The 24,040-nt window shown below is 51.7% G+C and overlaps 3 protein-coding genes across 3 annotated transcripts; all 3 read right to left on the bottom strand.

Annotated features, from left to right (window-relative positions):
• Nucleotides 1–127: 127 nt before the first annotated feature.
• IUM83_19081 (adhesin-like protein) lies at nucleotides 128–5,614 on the bottom strand (the record flags this gene model as incomplete). The annotated part of the gene is made up of 1 exon (XM_067944110.1): nucleotides 128–5,614. The coding sequence occupies one exon, from the start codon at nucleotides 5,612–5,614 to the stop codon at nucleotides 128–130; it is 5,487 nt and encodes a 1,828-aa protein (XP_067784775.1).
• Nucleotides 5,615–6,934: 1,320 nt separating this feature from the next.
• Nucleotides 6,935–8,284, bottom strand: IUM83_19080 (Adhesin-like protein; the record flags this gene model as incomplete). Its single annotated transcript, XM_067944109.1, has 1 exon — nucleotides 6,935–8,284. One exon carries the CDS (start codon nucleotides 8,282–8,284, stop codon nucleotides 6,935–6,937), a length of 1,350 nt encoding a protein of 449 aa, XP_067784748.1.
• Nucleotides 8,285–14,950: 6,666 nt separating this feature from the next.
• IUM83_19079 (Rab3 GTPase-activating protein catalytic subunit) lies at nucleotides 14,951–17,610 on the bottom strand (the record flags this gene model as incomplete). The annotated part of the gene is made up of 6 exons (XM_067944108.1): nucleotides 14,951–14,997; nucleotides 15,090–15,181; nucleotides 15,258–15,418; nucleotides 15,507–15,595; nucleotides 15,672–15,809; nucleotides 16,509–17,610. The coding sequence occupies 6 exons, from the start codon at nucleotides 17,608–17,610 to the stop codon at nucleotides 14,951–14,953; spliced, it is 1,629 nt and encodes a 542-aa protein (XP_067784787.1).
• Nucleotides 17,611–24,040: the final 6,430 nt, after the last annotated feature.

Here is a 24,040-nt window from a genome sequence, read left to right as displayed (position 1 = left end):
GGTCAAGAATAGCGGGCCGCTATCACCACACCATCGAAAACGCAACCATTTATGCACTTACATTGTTCCCAATTACGCTACGCTACGACATTGTGAACGCCTCACTGTCTCGCGTGCTATTGCTGATCTACACGTTTGGAACATCCTTTTCGTCGCTGTCACTGCTGGCTTCGTCGAAGTCGATCTTCTTAGCCACGTGCTCCAGTGCTGGGTCAAAGTCAACAGCAGGAGCAGGATCCGTCTGCTTCTCGACTTCGTTTGTCACGACGACCGTCTCCTCCACTTCAGTGGAAACGACTTCTTCAGCCTCCACGGTAGCAACCGATGCTTCAGTTAGCAACGCATCGTTCTCGCTGAAGGTCTCTTCAGCTACGATGGTCGATTCGATCGCTGGGTCCGTTTCCAGTTCAGTCAGTTCCGCGACAGGCGCTGTCATTATCTTTTTGTGTACAGAAGACGCCGATGACTTCTTGGATGAGCGTGAAGCCAATCCATTCGAGGACGACGCGCCCACGCTGGAGGTAGAAGATGATCCCCGAGAGTGGGTACGCGCAGTAAGCTCCCGCTGCTTCTCCTTCCGCAACTTCTTTTGAACCTCAATCTCACTCTCCTTTGCTAGCTTTGCAAACTCATGAGCTTCCAAGCCACGGCGAACTTCCTCAGCACTCAATTTGAGCGCTTTTTGTTGTCGTTCGGAGAAAAAGACGCGTAGTTCTTTTTGTCGCCTCTCTGACTTTGCTGCGTTTTCCTCTTCAAGGCGTTTGCGGCGTTCGTATTGCTTTTGAGCTCGCTCTGCGTAACCAGGGGCATTTTCGTAATCCAAGTATCTGGGAACCGTCGAGTTCAGCTTCTTTCGAGATACTGCTGACCGCATGAACGGCTCCGGTGGTCCTTCGATCGTCACTCGTGCAGAAAGCGAAGCACGCCGATCAAACGAATCCAGTACACTCTTTACTCCAGCGGAACCCAGGCTCTTTCGACGTTCGGCAGCGATAAACTCTTCCTTTGTAATGGTCTTGTGGGTGGCAACGTGCATAGACCCGGACTGGATGCCTTCCATGACTTTGCTCTTGACGCTCGAATACCGCTTGTTTCGGGGCGGATTCAAGGGTGCTGCGACTTCAACATCTTCGACTTGCTCAACTGCCTTCTTGGCTTTGTAAGAGGCTGTAGGTGCCATAATGGAGGCACGCTTCGGTGCCACGGGAACTGTCGGACCAGCAGTGCCCTTTGACTTCGATGCATGATTCTTAGCGGACTGAAATTCACTGGACCCAGCGCTACCTGAGACGTTCCTCGCCTGCCATGAAGCCGTAGGCGCTGTGATGGACGTTCTCTTCATCGGGACAGGGACTGTAGTAGCCGCTGGTAGAGGCTTGACAAATCCAGTTGGACCAACGGTGCCTTTTTTCTTCGAAATCGCATGGGGCTGCTTTGGCGGAGGGGATGCTCGATGTGCTTCCTCAACGTCAGCGGTCTTCCTCGTCATATAAGAAGCAGTTGGTGCCGTGATTGAGGCTCTCTTCATCGGAACAGGCACAGTTGGGGCAACAGGCGGGGGCTTGATCAATCCAGTGTCGCTAATCGTACCCTTCATTTTAGATGCTGAGCCTTGCTTTTTGAACTGTTGCGATGTCTTGTGCAGCTCGTTCGCTTCGGCTGCTTTCTTGGCCATAGACGATGCAGTCGGTGCTGTGATCGATGCACGCTTCATTGGGACAGGAACCGTAGTTTTTGAAGACGAAGACTTCGCTGATCCTACCGATCCTGCAGAAACCTTGCGCGTCAGCTTTGGAGACGCTTTCGAAGCATGAGCTGAAATGTTGTTTGAAGAACTGGATCTGTGTTTCGAATCAGAGGAAACTCCAGGAAATGGTTTGTCTGCTGGGCATGTCTTCGTCGATGATTGAGGTTCAAACTCATCTTCACCGTCAGTCATTGGACGCTCGCCTACCACGACAGTATCCTCCGTCTCAATTGTGTTATCATTCTCCATCACAAACGACCGCTCCGTCGTCAGAAGAGGACGGGGTGTCGACTTTGTTTCCTGTTGGGGCTCCTTTATTGCTTCGACATCGGTCGGAAGTTCAAGGGGTCCATTTTCAGCATCCGTGATGTCATTTGTGACTTTTGGTTGACCTTGTTCGGTTGCTTGCTCGCGAGACTGGACATAGAAATGTTCATTCTCAGTGCTGGTATCAACGCTTCCAAGAGCCGCGCTTGATAGATCAATTTGCTCACCCTGTTCAGACTCATTGATATCCAACTCCACCAGCCTATCACTCCGAGCCTCTACTTCAGCAGATTCTTGGTTTGCACCATGGCTAGCAGCGCTTCCAATTGTATGAGTGGCGGTTGTATCGGCTTTCACAGCTTTCGCGTGCTCAACGATGTCCACTTCGGTTTCGATATTGTCAGCGTGCTCTTCACTAGTTTCAACACCTGTTTCCTGATCCTCAAACGGCTTGATAACAGCATCGGTTGCGTCATCGATACTCATATCAGTTGACTCCACATCTTCGATCACCGACTCGCGATGATCTAAACCGGGGGACTCAATGTCAACACTTGACACAACCTTCTCGACCTCCTGCTCAACGTTAGCCTCGTCAACTGGCGTTTGGTTGTCCTCAGAATGTACAGGCTCCCCGAGATCCAGCTCGTTATGCGTACTTTCAGCGCTTAGAATTAGAACTTCCTTCTCGACCACTTGTTCAATGATGGCCTCGCCAACTAGCATCTCCTCGGGTTCGTCAGATATCCCAACGCCCACCTCAGCAGATCCATCGATCTCCTTTTCAATGATAGACTCGGCAACGGGAATCTGGTTCTCCTCGTGTTGGACAGACTCGCCAACATCTAGCTCAGCTGGTCCGTTATCAGAGATGGGACAGTATTTATCAAGTTTCTGCTCATCATCACATGATGTTTGGTTCTCCTCTGGTGAAATTGCCACACCGAGATCGAGCACCGCAGGTCCGTCTTCAGCACTTGACACGTCCTTCTCGCCCTTCTGTCCACTGGTAGCCTCATCAGCTGATGTTTGATACCCCCCAGACTGGTCTGCATCAGAGTTCTCCGTGATCGCGTCATTATCGTTGCCGCTGAGTGCTGAATCTGCACAGGCAGAATCCGTGACAACCTCAGCTTGACCCTGACCATCATCAACAGGGGAAGTGTTTGTCTGGTTGTCCTCCTGGCTGGGAGTTAGACCTGTTTGAGGCAAACCATCTTCCCCATCTTCTATTTTCACCGACGAAACCTCCGGACAATCCACAGGTTTGTCAGTCGTAATTGCATCCAGACTTTTGCTCAATTCGACGTCAGTATCAGCGTTTTCCTCGGTCGGTTCGGTCGCAGTAGTATTCTTCATCTCCGATGGAGCTACATCAGCGTCATTTTGATTGTCTCCTAGGAGAGTATCAGAGTCATCGCCAGCAGAGACACTCTGTGCTTCTTCAGAGCTCTTCACATCGGTCGACGTGGTGATAGGTGAGGGGGCACTGTGCTTCAATTTGATCTGATCTGCAGCCTTTGCTGCTTCCTCCTGTTGTCTTGTTAGAGCTTCAAACTTTGCCTTCTCAGCACCGACGTGGACACTGCGTTGTCCTTCTTCGGGGAAAAACTCGCGAACAGTTCGGAACTTCAATTTGTCAAGAGAGTTGTCCTGCTTTGCCTGCGCCTCGAACTTCTGTTTTTCGGAGCCAACACGAACGCTGCGCTCCTCGGGGAAGAATTCACGAACAGTTCGAAATTTGAGACTGTCAAGCGATTGTTCGCGCTTTCCTTCAAAACGACTAGCGATGCTTTTCACGGGTGTCACGGCCTCCGGGGAGCCGTCTCTAGTCATGCCTGGGGAATCACTGGCGGCATGTCCATCATCGAAACTGAACTTTTTCCTGCTGCCAGCTGCATCAGGAGTACTGAGGCTAAAGGGATCAACACCATTTCCAGACTCTTTCACAGCAGTGGCCTTGAGTTCGGGGGACGGAGCAGGTGACGCACCGTCTTTCCCGGGAGACTTAAAACTGGATCCAATCTTGTACTTCGACTTCGCTTCTTCTTCAGCCTTAGCTTTTAATTTCTGTTGTTGTGCCTGAGCCTCGTACTTTTGTTTTTCAGCACCCACACGAATACTTCGTTCCTCTGGAAAAAACTCACGCACGGTGCGGAACTTCAGACTGTCTAGAGATTGTTCGCGCTTGCCCTCAAACCGGCTGGCGAGACTCTTCACAGGTGACATCCTTTCCGACTTCGCTGGTTGAGTGGTTTCCGCAGGCATTTCTGACGTCGGTGGGGTAATCTTGACCGTTAGCAGCTCAGTGTCTTTGCTTCGCACAGTATCCATCGATTCTGTCACGGCAGATGCACCATCCTGAATAGCTGATGATGGTACCACGGGTTCTTCTTGATCTAACTTGGATTCGGCTGGTTCTTCGGCAGGCTCAAGATCGAGATCAAGTTCGAGCGAAACGGGCTCAGTCACTTCGACGGCAGTGCTTCCAGCTTCTTCTTGTATCCTTTCCTCCTTGGCAGATTCGACCACCGAAGACGTAACCTCAGTGAGATCCACATCCGTGGATGTTTCAGTAACCGTTACCTCTCTACTCGACACGTGACTTTCAACGCTTGATTCATGAATCGTTGTAGCCTCTGCGCAATTCGACTTCTCCATCAACAAAACAGACGCTTCGTCGCTCACCGGCAAAGAATCCGCAGCAGGGGCTTTCGAGTTCGCGTCGTTCACCTCCACATCATCCACAACAGCAGTAAGCGATGCATCCTTGTCCACATCATCCGACGACTGCGCCGTCGGAGCATCCGTAGGCGCGTCGACCCTCTCCTCATCCACTGCCTCAACTGCAGCAGCTTCGTCCTGAGTCTGCGCCTGTTCACTGGACCTCCTGCTGGACGGAGGTGACTGCCTGGCCGCCTCGGCCTCCTTCTCTGCCTGCCTCTGCTTCTCCAGCGCGTCGTACTTCTCCTTCTCGGCGCTCACGTGGACACTCTGCTCGCCGTCCGCGAAGAAGCCTCTCTTGGTGCGCAGCGGCAGGTCGTCCAGACTTTTCTCCTCGGCCACCTCCAGGCGCTTGACCGCCGTCTTGACGGGCGACGGGCTCACGAGCTCCAGCTTGGCCGCCGACTCGGTGCGGCTCGGCAGCGGCTTCTTGCGCCCCACCTTGAAGCGCGAGAAGAGCGAGCCCACAGCGCGGGTGCCCGAGGCCTTGATGGAGTTGATGGAGTCCAGCGACGACGTGCGCTCCAGCTCGGGCGGCGCCAGCTCGTCCTCCTGCTGGTTGTCCTCCTTCTTCTGCTGCTGCTCCTCAGAGGGCTCAGCCTCCACTTTGCTCTCCTCCTTCTCGTCCTTCTCCTCCTTCTCGTGCTGCTGCTCGTCCTTCGCCTCGTCCTGCGGCTCCTCGTCGTCCTGCAGCTCGGACTGCGCGCGCTCGAGGCTCTTGCGGCGGCTCTTCTTCTTCTTTTTCTTCTTCTTCTTGCTCTTGGCGGCGTCGGCGTCCGTGGGGCTGGCGGCGGCCTCGAGCTGCGGCTCCGGCTCGGCCTCGGCCTTCGGGTCCACGGCCACGGCGGGCGGCGCCTCGGCCTGCAGCGTCTCCATGGGCGTCAGGAGTGAATGCGCGTGCGAGTGCGCACTTTGACTTGTGGCGTTCGTCCCGCTCTCGGATATGTCCTGAAACTGCGTGTTGCAGGGCCGTGAAAACCCGCGGAAACCGATGTTAAGGCATGTTGAGGGTTTATGCTAGTGGGAAGGCGGGGAGAAGGGATGCAGTGCTTGAACTGGGAACAGGATCACATGGTGGAGGACAGGTCCATGACGGAAGACAGGATGACGTGCGCAACCTTATTCGCGCGAAAAACTTGGCCGGCATAGAGCGCTCGTGTGATTTTTGAGGCGATCTGTTGGGACGGAAGTTCTTCTCGTTCTTGAGATGAGGTGGTTGGCCGTCTATCCCGGAGAACATTGGCGCCGCATTTCTCGCCTCCGAAATGGCAGTGGCGGTAGTACCTGGTAGAACGCAGAAGTGCGATACTACTTCCATTGAATACAATATACACGAGTATGTACATGTTCGATACTTCCAAGCGCCTATCGGCGGTTCATGGGAGTAGATGTTCTCGGTCCGAAATGTGTACAAGGTGGTGGCGGTGAGTCAGGCCGGAGCGTACAGTATGCGCACGATCACCGCGATGTACAGCTTCCCTATTGCGGCTGTATTGGCCTTCGAGAGGGGTCAAGTGTCGCGACGATCATGATGCAACAATGATCATGATGTAACAATGATGCTCAGCAAGCACTGTTTGCGCAGCAAGTATTTCACTTGAAGTGATGAAGAACATTTACTGCGATCAACGAAACCGTGTATGTTACTGCCAGTAACTTACTAGTCCCAAGTTGTAGTGACCCAGTGTGCTGATATGATTTTACGAAAGGAATTCGAAACGATCGAGGCAATAAACAAGCAACAAATTCTAGGCAAGAGCTGCATTTTTGGCGTTGCTCTTCATGCGCAGATGAAAGACACCTTCTTCTGCTCGACGGTATAAGACAGCAGGAAACTAACGATAGAAGATTTAAACTATTCAGTACATTTTTCAGGATACACCAACCTAAGGGCCCCAAGTATGTGTTGCGACGCCTGACAATGACGAGACTAATGCGCGTCGCCGCGTTTGAATCCTATTTCCACGCGCTACGTGTGGTAGACTACGGCAATATGGTGCAACAAATAGGGACGAGTTGATCTACGTTACGTTGTCTTGCAGAGTCGGTAATACAGGTGTAAAATGGTTGTGGATGAGTACATACAACCGCCCCATCATAAACTTAAAGTAACGGTAGCAAGAAGTGATGACAAGATAACTTACGTGAATTACAATTGCTGCATCTGTATACACACTCTTGCACGTACCAACTAACTCACAAATCCAAGACCATAGCGGCAAACCCATCGGCATCGTCCGCAATGAAGTCGTTGACGAAAAGACTTTCCCAGCGGAGGACCACTGACGAAAACGCCTTGGCCAATTCTTCCAACAGCACGCTGCACTCCAAGCCGCCGCTCTCGAACTGCCCCACACCCTGAGCTAAGCAGCCCTGAACGCGCGTACCGTCCTGCAGCTCCTGCACCGTGTCTTCGAACACGTAGCCGTTGCACTCATTCTCGAGCGCGTACTCGCCGTCCGTCGGCTCGTCGATCGTGCGGTCGGCGTACACCCAGCGACTGGTTGAGCCGGTGGGTGGTGCGGCGACCGCCAGGAACCGAGCGTTCACGGCTTGGGTGAAGACTTTGCCGGGCAGAGCTTTCACCAACCTCAACACCAGCACGTTCTCGTCGAATACTTGAAGAATCTCCATCTTCTTCACTTCCGGGAAGCTGTCCATGTACCGCTGCGGATCTACAGCCTGCATGCGCTTGCCCAGCTCGAGCGCAGTGACGCCGGGGAAGAACTTGCGGTTGCGCCCGAAGTACTTGTCGCCTTCGCTCCAGAAGTCGAACTGCCAGCCGAAGATCACGGGGGACTTGACAGGCTCCACGTCCGACTCCAGCATGGTCACCAACTTCTGCGTCGTGTCCTCAACTGCGTGGTACACGAGCTCGCGACTCCACTGTCGCGGAGCATCGTCGGTGATGCAGTGCACGATGTCGTCGGGCAGCATCTCGTCCTCCAGCTTGACGGGCGTGCCCAACGGCACAGGCTCGATATCTTCAACACGAACTGCGGCCGCATTGGCCGCCGCGAGCTGCTGTGCCAGCAGTTGGTTCTCGTGCTGCAGCGCCTGGATGCGCTCGTGCTGCTGGCGCAGCTCCCACTCGTGCGACTGCATCGTGTGCGCGATGAACTCCTCCAGCTGGAAGACCTTGGTGCGCAGGTCCTCGGTCTCCTTGCGCTGGCGGTCGCGGCACCGCCGCGACGCCGCGCGCACCTGCTCCCTCCGGCGCTGGGCCTTGTGCTGCTTGATGGCCTCGGCGCTCATGCCGTCGGTAGGGAACGCCTGCTTGGCAGCGGCGGTCTTGGGCGCGGGGGCCTTGCGCTTCTGCGGCTCGACGCTGTCGACGCGCTCGAGCCCCAGCAGCAGCTCGTTGGGCTCGTCGTCGGACGGCCAGCTCGCGTCCGTGCGCGGCGAGGCCGAGTCCAGGTCGTTCTCGGCGGAGGGCGGGGGCGTGAGCATGCGCTTCTTGCTGGCGGGTGCGCGGTCGCAGTCGCCGCTGCGCTTTGCGCGGATGGCCGCGAGAGGGATACTGAAGCCCAGCGAGCCGCTCCCCATGGCTGCGGGCTGTGAGGTGGCGCTCGATTTGCGGAATGCCGGGAGGATGAGGTGGGCGGCTCCGCTTGACGTTCGAGCAAGAGCTCCGATACGCGTGGACCGGCTCTGTCTGGCCAGACATCAATCCTGTGTGACGCGCCCATCACCCCCGGGATGTCGACGAACACTTGGCGCTTGTATGCGGCTCACAGATGACAAGTACTGCGTTTTGGATCCAAGAGCGACGCTATGTAAGTACTCTTTAATTTGCATGTTTGCTGCTCTTCGAGCGACGGACCCGTTCGAAGTACTCTCCGCGTTGTTCTTTCGTTATTGTAGACAGTAAGTGCTCACTTTGTGATCGACCTGCCGATGACTTCAACAACGAATTGTCGATTGCCGTTCACACCTGCAGGCTATATGATGCCGCAGCTCGGTGGGGGCTCTTCGACGAAATACTGAGTCACCGCAGTGGTGGAGCCCGGTAACTACATGTACTGTTTTTCGAATGTGTCGTAATTTACGAGATTTACGACTCGTAAATCTCTCTACTACTTACTATAGCAACAAACTGCAGCAAAGTTCTCGCCCAACCTACTTATATAGTGTAACACCTTCGATCACTCCCACTCTCGTATCAGTGCATTGGTGCTCTGAGCAGCTCAGTGAACTCGACACGGCGTGTCACCGTCATTTGATTGGGGCTCACTGCGCGTGACGGGCACGGTGCAGTGCACTAACATGGACCTGCACGACCTCGATGCCACCGAGTAGATGGACGCTGCAGAATCAGCAGTGCAGACTCGCGCACAATGGCAACTCGCCGCGACCTCGACGAACTATCATGGTCGAAGGTCCGTCGGCGTTGATCTTGCGGCGAGGAAGCCCCTCCTCGTTGATCTTGAGGCTGGCAGCACCACCCGTCGAGCTTTGTACGCCACCCAGGTTCAACGTAAAACGGCGGCTGCGCCTGATACAGTCCGAGTTAACGGAACCACCTGGCGGGGGCCACGAAGCAAATGATGCCCGACACGCCGCCCGCCGTCGAAACACGGGTTCAACTCTCTTTCTTGTCGCCCCACGCGGCCTTACCGTCGGGTGCTGCGCAGCCCAACCCATGCCAGCGATGGCTATCAAGCGTATGTAAGCCCGAGGCTGCATGCACTTTTCGAGCAAGGGCTAGCCGGTTCACGTGGCGTGGTATGACCTGATACAAGTGCGATGGGCCCTGTCGACGAATGGGTCCCTCTTGACGTCGAAGGCATCGACGGCCATTTTGGGTGCGATGATTGTCGGTGACCCCCTAGTACTATAACTTAGCTACTATCGCCGCTGCGCCACTACAGTTCCTTCCATTCGCATGCAAGCCGACGCTGATAGCATACACTTCGTGCGCGGAACTTCAACGAGTTATCAACTACCCTGCCAACTATTCTGCAGCCCCCGTCAGTTGAAGTGCACGCATTGCTCACATGTAGACGAACGAACTGGCTATCCACTTCAAGTCAAGATCATCCGGAAGCGTGTCCAAATTCGTCTCGCAAACGTCGAGCTCGGAAAGGATTAGCGGGAAATCGAGAGACTGAAATCCAAGCGGAAGCATTTTTGGGTGGTGGGTGTTCGTAGTGGCAGCAGTCTTTCCCCAATTTGTAATGGTCGAGTTGTACACCGCAATTTCTTGCAGCCCTGCAAAATTCTGAAAACTATCGGGTACTTCGAGCAAAGAGCAGTGTAAAATACAAAACTTTGCTGCTATGCTGTGGTCGAACCTTGCCCATTCGCTGTCCATTTTGTCCTTAGTAGGGATATGCCGAGACCGTGACAGTTGAAGTCTACCTCGTAACAGGAAGGCAGAGCTCTACCAATTGGGTATACTTTCGGACTGTATTCGAAGAGTGTTTGCATCGTAGCATGCACGTGCAACACCAGTATGATGGCGCCCCAAGCGGCAAAGGAGTAATGAGCTCCCTGGAGTATGCTAGTTTGCAGTCCCGTGTCATTAATACTGACTCAGTATACGATGCATTGCCCCCCCATCAGCCTCAAAATATACATCGGAGAGCGAGTACTGGAAGCCTCGACAACTTGCTTCCCGTGTTGGTCTATGTAAAAAAGAACCGTGGAGACACAATTTCCGGCGGGAGTTGTGTTCGGCTCGACAGTATTTGCCGTTTGGATTTTGTGTCTAGGAGTATAACGCAGCAGGTCTTTCATATCGGCCGTCGGAGCTACAAGACCCAACGAGAAATAGCCTGACATGCCAGGTCTAGCCAAGATGCAATCAAAACAACTCGTGTTTCGTTGAGTATCTGAGCAATCGAGCCATCGTAGTTGTTGATATAATATTGATCCACATAAGGGAGCGCAATAACAAGAGAAACACCGCTGATAGTCATCAAATTCAGCACGCAATCCAGAAAAAATGCAGCAAGACGGCGGCAGGCTTCTTCACCCCAAAGCCGCCTAGATTAAACGAACACAGATGACCAGCAGTTGGGCACTAGCATGACCACGTACTGTACCCCAGGTTGAACAACAAACGTGGCCAGTACTTGTTTATACCAATGGCCTGGGCAGTTTGTAACGCCACCTCGACGAGCTCTCGACGGATGAAAACGCCGAATTCCTTTTTAAAAAACACCGAAAAGACCGTGGTGATTTGTAAGTTGGTACCATATAGCAGAAAGATATCGTACGATTCGAACTCAACCAGACGATACTTGTGCAACGGGGTGGTTGATGTGTCCTGAGCTGGGCCGCGGAGATGCTGTACTAGATGTCGACACTGTCACCTTCGTCCTTCTTGAGCCAATAATCATCATCATTGCACACAAATTGCAGCCAGCACCATGTACACACATGATAGTCTTCAGGTGGAGGTATTCCGGAAGTGTTAAATTGAAGAATATGGTAACCTCGAATACCCAATACAGCTTGGTAGGCGATATTGTACCACATACAACAAGGTGTACCCCAATAATCATCAACCATCAACCATCAACACGCAAACTCCTCAAATTAAACATATCAACTTGTGTACATGTACATGTAGTGCCAGCCAACCAAAGAAAATTACACCCCTTTAATTCCGCTGTACGCATCTTCGAATTCAATGGGATACCAAGTGCTTGGCCACGGGTCACACGACACAGCAGCTACCAGAACCGGCCAATTGCCCGCAGATGCGTTCGATAGGACGCGCGATTGATTTTTATGCCATGAAGCTGAAAAGTTGGTCTGTTCCCCATCATAGATTCGCTGGAGGTCGGTACAGTACGGGGAATTTGTAGCTAGTATAGGCTTCATTCCTTCAGGCGTTATAGGATGACTTTCGAGCACAGGGTCAATCCAATCCCAGAAAAACGTAATGTTCGTGTTATCCACACGGAGCACAAGCGAAGGGGAAACATCAGCCACAGTTTCGGGTAGCTCAGTGACAAGCGTTCCGCCGATGTGAAGAAAGCCGACGTTACCTTCCAACACGGATGAAGGAATAGTCGAGATTGGGTTCATCGCAAGCGAAAGATCGTATGGAGCAAGCCGCGCTAACGAAGCGGGGACCTCCGTAAAATCATTTTTCTCAAAGTATATGCTCGCACTCTGAGGCCATTTCAATTCAAAATCGTCTGGCAAGGTGCGCAAGTTTGTAACGCAGAACTCGATGTCCAACAGTATATGCGGGAAATCATCACTCAGAAGACCTGCAGGAAGTTCACCGTTCGTCATATTGACGCGTACGAGATACAGCTTCATGAGGTTGGGATGGTAGTTTTGCGAGAGAGCAGCGCTTTCGCTCCACCGCACAACTGTCGAATTATACATCTTTAAAAACTTGAGCTTTGAAAATCTAGTTAGCAGATCTGGTACCTCAAGACGAGGACAGTGCCGTACAACAATTCGAACAGTAGTCTTTGGATTGAACGCGCTCCACTGAGCAGCAACTTCGTTCTCTTTGCCGACGACATTCGATTCATAACAGTCTAGTATCAGCAAGGAGCATGACGGTTCTGACGTTACCCACGGTTTGACCTGCATTTTACACTGTGGCAGCCCAGGAACAGATTCGGCATACAAGTGTAGCACGAGAATTACAGCACCCCATATAACAAAAAGTATCTGCGTGAATCGAGACTCTGAGGCCACAATTATATCCAATTTGCTGTGCGTTCGAGTGTCACTCGAGTTATTCATGCTTGAATGAAGGGGTACCACTGAAGTCACTTGACGGGCAGAGTTCGATTTTTTCCTCTTCGGTAACTTCGCCGTCAAAATCTTCTTCATGTTGTTCATGTTATTGATCATGCTCAAAGCGAATATTCCTCGTAAAGTCAGATCTCCCCACGAACTCACCAGCAGAAGCTGGAACTCACTCAACACGTGCACGACCCAAATATCGTCATACCACTTGTTCATTGGAAATCCACTGAGCTGGAAGTCAAAATCTCTGTAGTAAATCGCTAGCAGCACCGATGTTATCCCAACCGAAGTAACCATATCAAGAACACTATCGCACACGACAGCTAAAAGCCGTCGCCTCGCTGCATCTGTGTGGAAAAAAGAATGCACGAGTGCGGTGCTCCAGCAGTTGAGAACCAGCAGCGCAGTATAACCTCGGTTTAGCTGACTGCGTGGTAGTAGCAAGCTCATGCGGTAGGCTTGCTGTGTCTGGAGCGCAGTTTCTATGACTTCTCGGCACAATAGCACTAAGTCAAAGTATGGACCATCCACTTCCAGTAGCCCACGTTTTGAAAGAGCCCCATGATAGGCGCTACTCATTATGGACGCCCAGCGACTTTCAATCTTTGACTCTTTTGTCAGTGGTCGAGTAAATAGGTTGTAGACAGCGAAAACAAGTCGCCTTTTCTTGAATGCCCAGCTGACCATCCACAAGAGATAGACCAGGTGAACTACTGCCATACACCCGTGGACGACGCCGATGACGCGGTCATACTTGCTGTCCATTCCGAGACTGTAAAAGAACAGCCACGTATTCAAAAGAGTCCCCGGCAAGTTCCAGTAACACCAGCCAAATACGGCGAAGTATACAAAGCAGAAGGCATGCAGAGCTATGAAGCCAAACCAACAAAATCGGAGGGTGACTGTCGAGAACGACCCATCAGGGCGTTTGACGACGACTTTGTCTTTTGGGCCGACACTACGACGACTGACAGCTTCAGCGAGACGGTGCATGCTCGGAAGTCTCGACAAATGAGCAGTGGTCATGCTGGGCTCATTTATAGCCAGTCCCGCATAGTACTGCACCAAACCCGATAAAATTAGAGAATAATGTTGCCCAGGAATAACAAAATACTTCAAGTATTATACTGGGACACCCGAAGGATGAGGGGGTGGACAGTCCCAATGGATTAATGCTGTTGCAATTACGAATGCTGCGTAACCCCTTAAAACTCCGATTCCGCCAAAACCAACGCGAACCGCACCGTGCTTTTCTTGAAAGCAGCATACATGCGGCATACAACCAGAGGACTATCCTCTAGCTCTTCGTCTGGCTGCATCAGACTCAACTCGCCATCCCCGTCCAAGGCTGAATCCCCGTAATATTCTCGCAGGAACGGACGTGGACAGATACATCGAAGCACGTATTCACGTTGGACGGGCACTGTCATCGGCCCTGCCTCTGCGAGTGTTGGGTTAGTGAGCAAAATCGCAGCAACCTGCTGGCGTAAGCTCTCTTTCTTCAACAATGCTGAGATTTCTAATTGTTGACGCTGCGAAAGCGAGGGGGCCAGTAACAGATTCACAAGTGCCAACGCTTCCTGGTCGTCCTTAGATACAGAAAAATAATGAAGCAAAGCCAGCGTCTTGGTGATGAGAGCTTCTGTGGCTTCCAGTGAGCGCACGAGTTTCCAACAAGCATCCAATGCCATCTCAAACGCGACTTGAAGCTGTTGGCCTTGATGAGCAGCTGCCACCGACTGCTCTAGCCTATCGCCGCGATGCTTGCTTCTGCCAGCAGCAGAGAATGCCACTTGTGACTCCGCCAGAGCCTCATCCAGTAATGCAATCGAACGGTTCCCGCGTGAACGAAGATTCTGCAAAGCGCGATGGACAACCGGTAGCGTCTGGGCTGACACGCGTACAGGCAATGCCGTCTCCACTGCGAACAGACTGCTAGAGATAGCGCCAGCTAGCATTTGGTGAAACAGTTCGTGTGGGGATAGTGTCTCCATATAGTGGTAGACTTTTTCTGACTCTTGTACGGGGTCAAATAAGCGTTTTTGGCGGCTTGCGGGCACCGGAGCACTAGTCTCCCACATTTGCTGCCACAGATGCTCGTGCCCCGGCCCAAAGCGCATCCGCTCCGAGAGCATACCGTGCTGCTCGAACCACCAAATCCCTCGTCCCACGGGTGGCAACTCCGTTTGCAATGGGTCCACTGGCTTTTTAAATGAAATCCAATCCTTTGGTGAATACCAACGGATAAAATCTGCGAGGCAACTTCGTGGGTTTGCAGCTTTAAATGACTGCATATCCGAAACCAACGCCGTGCTCTGGATCTGCTGCCGCAATTTATCAGACTCGACGCTTACACCGAGGCGAGTAAGAAGGTCCTGTTGCTGTTTCGCAACATCTTCCGTCATGGGTACAGCCGTTTGTGTCACAGGTTCTAACAGAGGTTCGTTGGTCTGCAGACAAACAACTCCTACCGCCTCACGAAGAACACCCTCAGAGCGCCTCGGTGCACGAGGAGGCGATGACACAGGGGTATCTTGCTGTTCAACAGAATCGAAAAATTCGTCATCACTTGGACTCCCGTCTGCGTCTCCTTCAACACCATCCACGTCCGAAGATTTTGTGGTTTGACCGTCCCCCTTCATCACAGCAGGTTGTTGTGCATTGTAGTTCGCCTTGATTCTGTCGCCACTATTTGAAGCTGGCCTTGATTCTTGGGCTTCTCTGTACAAGTATAAAAAATATATTCCACCAAAACAAATTAGAAAAAAATGAAACGAAACAGCGAACCAAACCATACCTTAGAATGCAGCTGTTTAGTAATTGGAGTTTTTGGTGCAGGAGACAGTGCCGGAAGTCAGGGGGAGGTAACTGCATCGCTTCAGAGTCCAGTAGAAATAACGCGTCCAAAGAGTGTGAACTGGTGTTGTGGTCTACACCGTTCTCCTTCGTGCTGGTACCCTGTAAAATCCCCGGCATTTGACACCGAGCGGAAAATGCAAATAAGAGGTGTGCAAAATTCAACACGCTACACGGAGATTTTACGCACCATGTACGGAAGCAACTGCTGTTGAAACCACCTCTCCCTCAGTGCTTTCACAAACTCAACCCAGAGGAGCGACATCGAGTTGATTCCATCTACATATCAGCAAACAAGCCGCGAGCAACATAAATATATCATTTGCCATGCTGGAGTTACATGACGTGCACGTACGTAATTGACTCATCCTTGTAGCCAGAATAGCAACAAGTTCCCCCAAAGGCGCACCGTGCTCCACCGAACTTGGCACGCTCACTAAAGGCAGTCCTGATCTGCCATCTAGTTCGCCGTTCTCGCCACTTCCATCGCCTTCTGCTCCATCAAACAGCTCCGAGATAACCCGCCTAATTTCTTCTGCATCAGAGCCTTTCCATGTGGCAGCTGACACTAAACTTGAGATAGCGCTACCCAACACACCTACTGCTCGTGCAGCGGGTATTGTAGACTCAGAGATACTCTGTGACGGTTGCGACTCGGGTGCATCGTCAGACCCACCAGAGTTTGTAACACCATGATTAGACGATGGTTTTGCAGGCGAAGGCACCACAGGCATGGGTGGCGCAAGCTCGGACACCAGAATATCCTTGTTTAATTCCCTGGAGTTCGAATACACTTGAACCAGGTTCGCTATCTGCTTGCATAAGGGGAGCTGAGGCTTGCGCTGGTTTTCGGATAGCAAATCTTGGAAGCGCGCGGTCAGCATCCACTCAGGCGCTGAATTTGGATCCAATGTTGAATGCACGACGTTGTCAACGTACGTGCCTTCCCGCAGTTGGGGCCAGCTAACCGTGAGATCCATTCCGCTCAAAGGAGACGTAGATGCACCAATTAATGGAGAAGGGTGGCTATCACCGAAGAGTTTAGTCGTAATTTGGCGGATTTGGTGTTGGTCCTTACTCGGTAGCTGAGATTCCAAAGTTCGCCAAGCCAGAGGGTTATCGGGTGTCGATGCTTCCCGAGGGTCCTCCGCACGACTCCATGAATACCCGAACGAAGCCGACACCATCATACCAATTGCGAGGCCCCCCGATTCGTCCGCCTCAACTCGACACTTTTCTTCAATATGCGGCGGCAACTGCAACTTCACTTTGAAGAAATCAAGCAAGCCGCTAATGCAGCTCTGATTGGGGTTCAGCTCCGGAACCGAGTCTGTGTCAAACGACATGGATACGTTGCCTGTCGCCCCGGGCACCGCCGAGCCAATCCACGTCCCCCTCGACGGTTCAAACACCGGCACGAATGCAGGGATGGTGCAGTTGCAGTTATTCAGCGCCATCGTAAGAGCCGACAGCAGCATGCCAGCTTCGTTCTGGTCCACGTGAATGTCCGCCATCGCGTCCTCACCTCCGTTCTCACCCGCATTCTCCTTGCCGCCTTCTACCTCCTGCTCCACACTCACCTCCTGCTCGATAGAGCCCCCCTCACCCAGCTTCTCCTCTGCGTCCTCTGCGTCCTCCGCGTCCTCCCTGCTTCTGTCACTCCTCTCTTGCTTCTTCCTCTCGTGGGGCGACGACCGGCCCAGCAACAGGAACTCGTCCACGCCAAACCACTTCTGGACGTTCTTGAAGGCCGTTCTGCGACTGAACGCGGGCTCTCCGTCGTCCTCGAACACCGACGTGTAGTAGGACGAGCGTCTGTCCGCCGTGTCCTGCTCAACGTCCTCCGGTTCCTCGTTCTCCTTGCTCTGCTCTCCTCCAACGCCCCAGTGGAAGTCGCGGCTAGCGTCCGCTACCGCCAGCATCGTGGGCGTGAAGTGCTCGAGCCCTTCCTGCCATCGCGTGGCCTTGGGCGCCTTGTTCTGCGTCTCGGCCGGCGGCTTGAGGCGCGGATCGGCGTGCGCCGCCACGAAGAGTGTCAGAGTGTAGGTCTTGGCGTCTTTTTGGCCAATGGGAGCGAGGAACTGCAGCTCCTTGGTCCAGATGGCGGCGTCCTCGGGCTTGCGGGCCCCGAGCTGCGAGGCGGAGGACGCGCCGAGCGCCGCCAGCGACGCATGGCCCTTGCCAGCTAGCTGCCAGCCGATCAGCGCCTGCTCCACGTCCGACACGAACTGCTCCGAGGCCGTGGCGTTGGTAAAGTCGACGAACTGGCTGCTCGGGTCCTCTTCCACCTGCATCTTGCTTCTTCTGGGCTTGAAGTGCGAGTGCCAAACGATAAAGGGCGGCAATTGGCTGAAATTGGATGCGGTTCGTGTCACGAACATAAGATTGGTGGAAGACACACACTGTAGCCACCTGGCGTGACATGCATTCTGCGCTATAACTTGCACCTGCGCACTCTACGTGGAGCGGCAGCTCAGCACGGTGGCGACGGCCGTGAAGCTGCTTCTGCGCGGGCAGGAACGCGAGCACGAGCACATCGACTGGGCGCAGGTCGCCGCGCTGGCGCTCGTGTGCGGGCGCGTCGAGCAGGTGCAGAGCGAGCTGCGGCAGTCGACACCGGAGATTCTGGAGATTCTGGTGCTGTTAGCAGGAGTTTATCAGTGGAAGCTATTGATAATAGTGAACAATTCGGATGTTACGAGCAGGAGCAGCTGTGCAAGCCTGCTATGCAAATGGAGGAGGCGGAACTGGTAGTGGAGGAAATTGGTAGGACGAACTAGGAGGGGATTCAGAAATTGATGTGGAAGTGGCGAAGACGGCATGGCATGTCCGGAGGACGATTTGAAAAAAAAAAAAAAATTCTCGCGCTAAGACAGTGGATACTGCAAACAATAATGACGAGGAGCACGATGGTATGGTAGAACGCATAACATACATGAAGCAGTGGGCTAACGCTGTGTCCAACTTTAAGGACACCACGCTACGCGACTGCCTTCAACCTGAAAAGTCGGTGGCAGTGTCAGTCATATCCTTGATCAACAGTACTGCTCGTTTTTGTCCGAAGCAATGCAGCGACACCCTAAGTTCAATTGCCGTTTGTGGATCCAGCGGATGCTCGTGGCCATAAACACCAATTTTGTGATGACCGATGACCCGGGAATTCTCGAAACGGTAACACAATTGCGGGAGAACTTCCGCAAGCTTGAGAAATATTGTCACAAGTACTATCCCAACTATAGACAAGGCATGCTAAATGATTTAAAGTCGATCGAGTATCTGCAGCAAGAGGAAAACTAAACGCAAACATACTAGCCGCGTTGACTCGATTTTTGTTTGACCAGCTAAGAGAGCGACAACTCAACTTCTCGCGATATCGAACAATGGAAACAGCTCTTGCTGATTTGTAGTGATGCGTTGATGTGCCAGCAACACGAGGGAACTCAACAGGCTGATGTGACTACAATGAAATCAGTTCAAGACAAAGAATCGGTTACATAGAATGTTGAGTGCAAAAACGATAACACTTCTGAGGTGCCGCAAAAGTTTGCTGGAAAATGCCAGCAAAAAATGCGTGATGAGGAAGTGGAAACGAATGTAAGAGCTGCTCGGCAGAAACGGCGGACACGATCAATCATTTTCGGTGCTGCCTCAAAAGTGGAATTGCACTTCCGACGCAGCGGATACGCCTCACTGACAGCATCAGAGATATGACGTGGGTCAGGGTACTAAATATAGTCGACACATTTGGATTGAACAAATGGTGGTGGCGTGCAACTCGATACTTCAAGGCATCCAGGGACTGAACTAGCGCGGGCCCTTTCACCACTGGCAGAGAGTTGTCGCCATCTGCAGCTTTATGTCAGCTCTCATTTTCTAGACCACTTGCCCGACATACAGAATGATATCAAAACAATTGAAGCGAAAAGACTTGGCTCAAGTCAACTGGCGTCTTGTCTTCCACGGTTTCTCCAACGACTTGGAAAGGACTGCTGGGCTTACTATCATAAGTTCATAGGTAACACTTGTGAGCTTCGAAGTGATGAAAAGTGGGAACTGTTAACGCAGAATTGCTAGCGAATATCGGAGTGGATAAAACAGATTTCACAAGCCAACATACAAAAACCTGAAGCTTATCTCCAGCAGACTTTGAAGACTCTGACAGCGTTTAACAGACTTTTCCAAAACAGGGTTCCTATGGCACTACTAAAGTGAGTGGTGTTTTTGACGAAAATTTGATAGTGGTGTCTAACGTGCACTGTGTGCGTAGCATAATTCGTGAAAGAGCGAGGCCGTGCGAGCTGCCCAAAAGTGTGAGCGATTAGAAAGCAAGAAGCGACAGCGAGATGATTTCAGGATGTGTTGGTCCCGACCAAAGGGGGTCAGCTCTCCAATCATCGCATGACAAATTCAATCTTATCGCTAAGCGATATGTACAAGTTGTGGGCGATGCGAAGATTACGATCGTAGACTCTGGGTCATGTACATGTATCACTGAGTCGTTAGCAGCCTAACCTTTCCTGATCTGAAGGCGATAGCAACCATAGCAAACACTGACCTACTCAAGATTCTTGGGGCGATGACATACCGAGTGCCAAGACAATGTGATCCTTCCGTCTCGCCACACACTTGATGGTTGAAACACTATGTAAGGTCCCTGGAAATGTTGTCAAGCATATTTTGCTAGGTAGAACGATCTTGACACTTCGGCAACTGTTTTATTTTGGAGCACCGACAATATTGAGGAACGTGATTCGCTATCAGAAAATATATCCATGCCAGAGAAGTACCAGGGAGGAATTTACCAAGTGGAAGGTGACGTCGTGCCTGCCCACGATGCAATTGAAGAACGAATTTGTCGTTTCCAGTACTTCAAGTACATCTTCATGACGGTAAAGCGTTCCATTCAATCGATTTCAAGCGGGCTCCTTGTCGATGCGGAAAAAATCGATTCGATGTGCGCAGAGAAATATCTGGTGCCGCGGTGGGACATGTTCTCTCAGTTTGGATGTCGCGGGCGCTGAAGTTAGCTGTGGTACGATCCGGGCTGTTGAGTCACCTGCTCGCGGAGCTACTGGAATTTGACGTAAAATACCCGGGCAGATTGCCACCTTCCTTGATAACGTATGTGCTCGTCCGTATATATCGACGGTGCACTGGTGATCAATTTTGTTATATCGCCGCAAGAAAGCAAAACACAATCAAAGCCTCTATTAATAGGAGGATATATCAAAGCAACGACCAAGTAGTCATACTTCCTCGAAGCGATGCAGACATTGGCTAGTTAGCGTTTGCTGTCACAGCTCTGGCTGCGGGCCGCTCTGAGATGGACGACGCAGGAGAAGGGACGGAGATTGAGGATGAATTGGAGTTCGAGGAGGAGAAAGTTAGGGTCCCGATTGATAACGAGGCATTTTTACCGCTTGAAGGAGGGTTGGAGGATTTTAGTCCTAGAGAAGTGAAACCCGAGCCGCCGCAGCAGCAAAGTCCAATTGCCTACAAGTGTTCCGTTTAACAGCGTGGATATGACGTGAAAGTGGATCTACAAACTAACGCTCATGAAGATGCAGGGGCAAGTTACGGGTCGAATGCACCTGCAAGCCCCGACAATAAAAAGAGACCCCGACTGGGCCTCCACTGTGGTGACCGCGAGGTGAAACAGCCTGCTACAAGTGTCGTAGAGCGATACGCTGACCTCGCAGCTGTTGTCCTGCGACAAGAATGGTACTTAGTACAAGCGATACGGTCGGCAACTGAAAATTGGGGGACGTTTCACAACTTTGGGGAACGCTGTCGCTGAATGGATGATGATCGCAGATGTATCAAAGAAGGCAAAAATGCAACCGAAATACGTCCAGGGCTTATCAGAGAAGCTGGCCAAGCTAGACAAGCAATATCCTGGCAGATTGTCCGATGTGCTACTGATGTACGTACAGTGATTCCCGCTGAATGGGTGTAGCGAGGCGAACACACAAAGAACGCTAACGTAGGGACTTCCAAAGCCTGTCAACATATATATAATAATAAATACTACGGTGCAGCTATGTCCCTTGGTCTGCCTTGCCCTCGATAAGGTGAATCTCATCAGATCTCTACGCAAGGTGCGAGCCGAGGATCAAGCAGGTCAGGTAGAGGGAAGTTTGTTCACATAACCTCTATTATTTCCGAGTAGCTGTGCGTTCAGGGCCTGGTTTCATGCGCTATCTCAATCCACTAACCTGTACATATCATCCCATGACTGTAACGGAAACGTAGTTACCCCATCCACCGGCGAGCAATTAACTGCCTGAGTTAGTGCCTCCCAGTTATCTTGCGAGGCGTTCATGAGTATCGACGAGTATCCCATACTGTAGGGCATACTGAAATCTGAAGAAGCACCGCTCATGATCATGTCGAGATCGGAACAGTATGGGGTTCCACCAGCTGCCACCAGCTGCATGCCTTCAAACATATCTTCAACCAACGGGTCCACCCACCACCAGAAGAACGAGATATTCGTGTTGGCAATATCTAAATAGAACATCGCTGTTGAGGGATTCGACACAGCTTGCGGAAGTTGTGTAAGCTGTGTACGATCCAGTGTCAAATACCCCAAATCAGCCTCGAAGAGTTCAGGAGGAAGCTCTACGAGCGGGTTTCCTCCCAGCATGAGATATGTAGGCTTGAGGAGGGCAAGTGCCAGCGGTATTGTTGTTAGTTTACTGTTCTCCATGTAAATACCAGGGTTGACAGGCCATTTGGAATCAAGGTCATCTGGAAGTTGTTGCAAATTCGTCTCGCAGAAATTTATGTCTCTAAGTTTGGTCGGAAAATCTGGAGATTGCAAACCAGGCGGAAGTAGGCCACCCGTCATATTCACACGAACTAAAGAGAGGGCAACCATGGCGGGATGCGATGCACTCGTGATTGCATTATTAGCATCCCAATTCACAATCGTCGCATTGTAAACCTCAATCTGTTGAAGCCGCTGAAAGTCTTGAAAGTTTCTTGGGATTTCCAGTGCTGGGCAATGGCTAATGCTGATTTTCATTGACGTGTTGCGGTCGAACCTGTTCCACGCGCTCTCCACTTCTTTATTCGAACCAGAAATCCCGAGGTAATAGCAATTAAAGTTCACCACGTAACAAGAGGGCAGGGTACCAGCTATTGGATGCACCTTTGGTGCACACTCAAATAGTGGTGTTTGCAAAGCAGCACACACATGTAGTGCAACAATTCCCAGGCCCCATGTAGCGAACAACGCGTGTGTACCTTTGGTGGCTATAATACCTACTTGACTCCGCATCTTGCTTCCTCTAGGTTGGACCAGAGCTTGATCGTGTTGTGGAATGTCTCGCGCAATGGGGCCATTTAATTTTTCAACTTGGGGCCTGGGTGCGTTGTTCAGGTTTCCACGTTGAGTTTCGTTTATCCTTAACCCCAAACGTTGGTCGGTAGGGACAATAGCATTGTCACCTGTGTAGGCTATTCGATTTCTGCGTTTCGAACCACAACGTAATAGGTCCTTCAAATCAGCAGCACTTGCAACAAGACCCAGAGAGAAAGCTATACGGCTTATCATATCAAACCACGACACGACAATAATCACTTGTGCATCATTGAGCATCTGTGAATACCATTCTTGGTCTCCTATCATGGTGAAATCGAAACCAATTATCTTAGCTTGATAAAAATCAATATAGCGCAAGAACACAATGGAGGACACGCCTAGAGTCGACATAACATTGAGCACACAGTCACACATGATTACTGCAAACCGACGGCGAGCTTCATCGTTCCAAAACCAGCGCGAATAGACGAATAATTTTGACCAGCAATTGATGGCGATCAAAACCACGTAGAAGCGGTTGAGCAAGACGCGAGGCAGATACTTGCTCATCCGAATGGCTTGTATGGTCTGGAGCGTCATCTGCAGCAGCTCCCGCCCGAAGATGACGACGTGGAAGTATCTCCCATTCACGCCAAGTAGACCTCTCCGACCCGCAATTTTGCCGTATAGTGACGAAACAAGCTTGGGAATACGAGCATAACAAGCTGGACTCTTTTGAAGATTTATGGCGCCTAGGCCACCCGTCATGGAAACAGGTTTGTTGCAACCTTCATTTTTCTTTGCTGACCTCGGAGAGAACACCAACGAGTGACGCCACAGTGAACCGATAACCATTACCAAGGCACAGATAGCGTGTATCGAGGCTAAAATCATGTGCGTGTATGATATTACGTGGAAACGATCGCGGGGCAACCCGATGCCGTTCCCTTCGAGAGCGTAACTCAAGTAGGTGTCCCCGTAACTCCAGTAGTAAACTGCATACGCCGTGTTATAGGCACATGCGACAATATGCAGACCAAGAATCACGATCCGCCAGAAGGCGAACCAGCGGAACGGAAGCCGCAAATACTCGGAGGGAGGCGGCTTGAGGGTGGATTCTGGTGCCAGCTGGGCCATATCGAAGAGTTTGAGGTGGTAACAGCCACTCGATAACGTACTGCATGGAAAGAAAAATATATCTGGCTCACGCATCAACCAACGCCAAGAATACATCACAGAGCTTCAAGTGATCAAACTTAGCGAAGTTGGGAAAAACCGTTAGTCCTCAAACTTAACATCCTTTCTGCGAAGTACAAATTTGAGCCAGTTCATACAACTTCTATTATGCTGTTGACCTGCATGCTCGCGTTGAGCGCTTGCCTCGAAGAGGCTGTCTTGAACGCACGTGATATGCTTCC

Source organism: Phytophthora cinnamomi (genome assembly GCF_018691715.1).
Source record: "Phytophthora cinnamomi strain GKB4 chromosome Unknown Contig85, whole genome shotgun sequence".
NCBI lineage: Eukaryota > Oomycota > Peronosporomycetes > Peronosporales > Peronosporaceae > Phytophthora > Phytophthora cinnamomi.
This window is presented reverse-complemented; position numbering and strand designations above follow the sequence as displayed.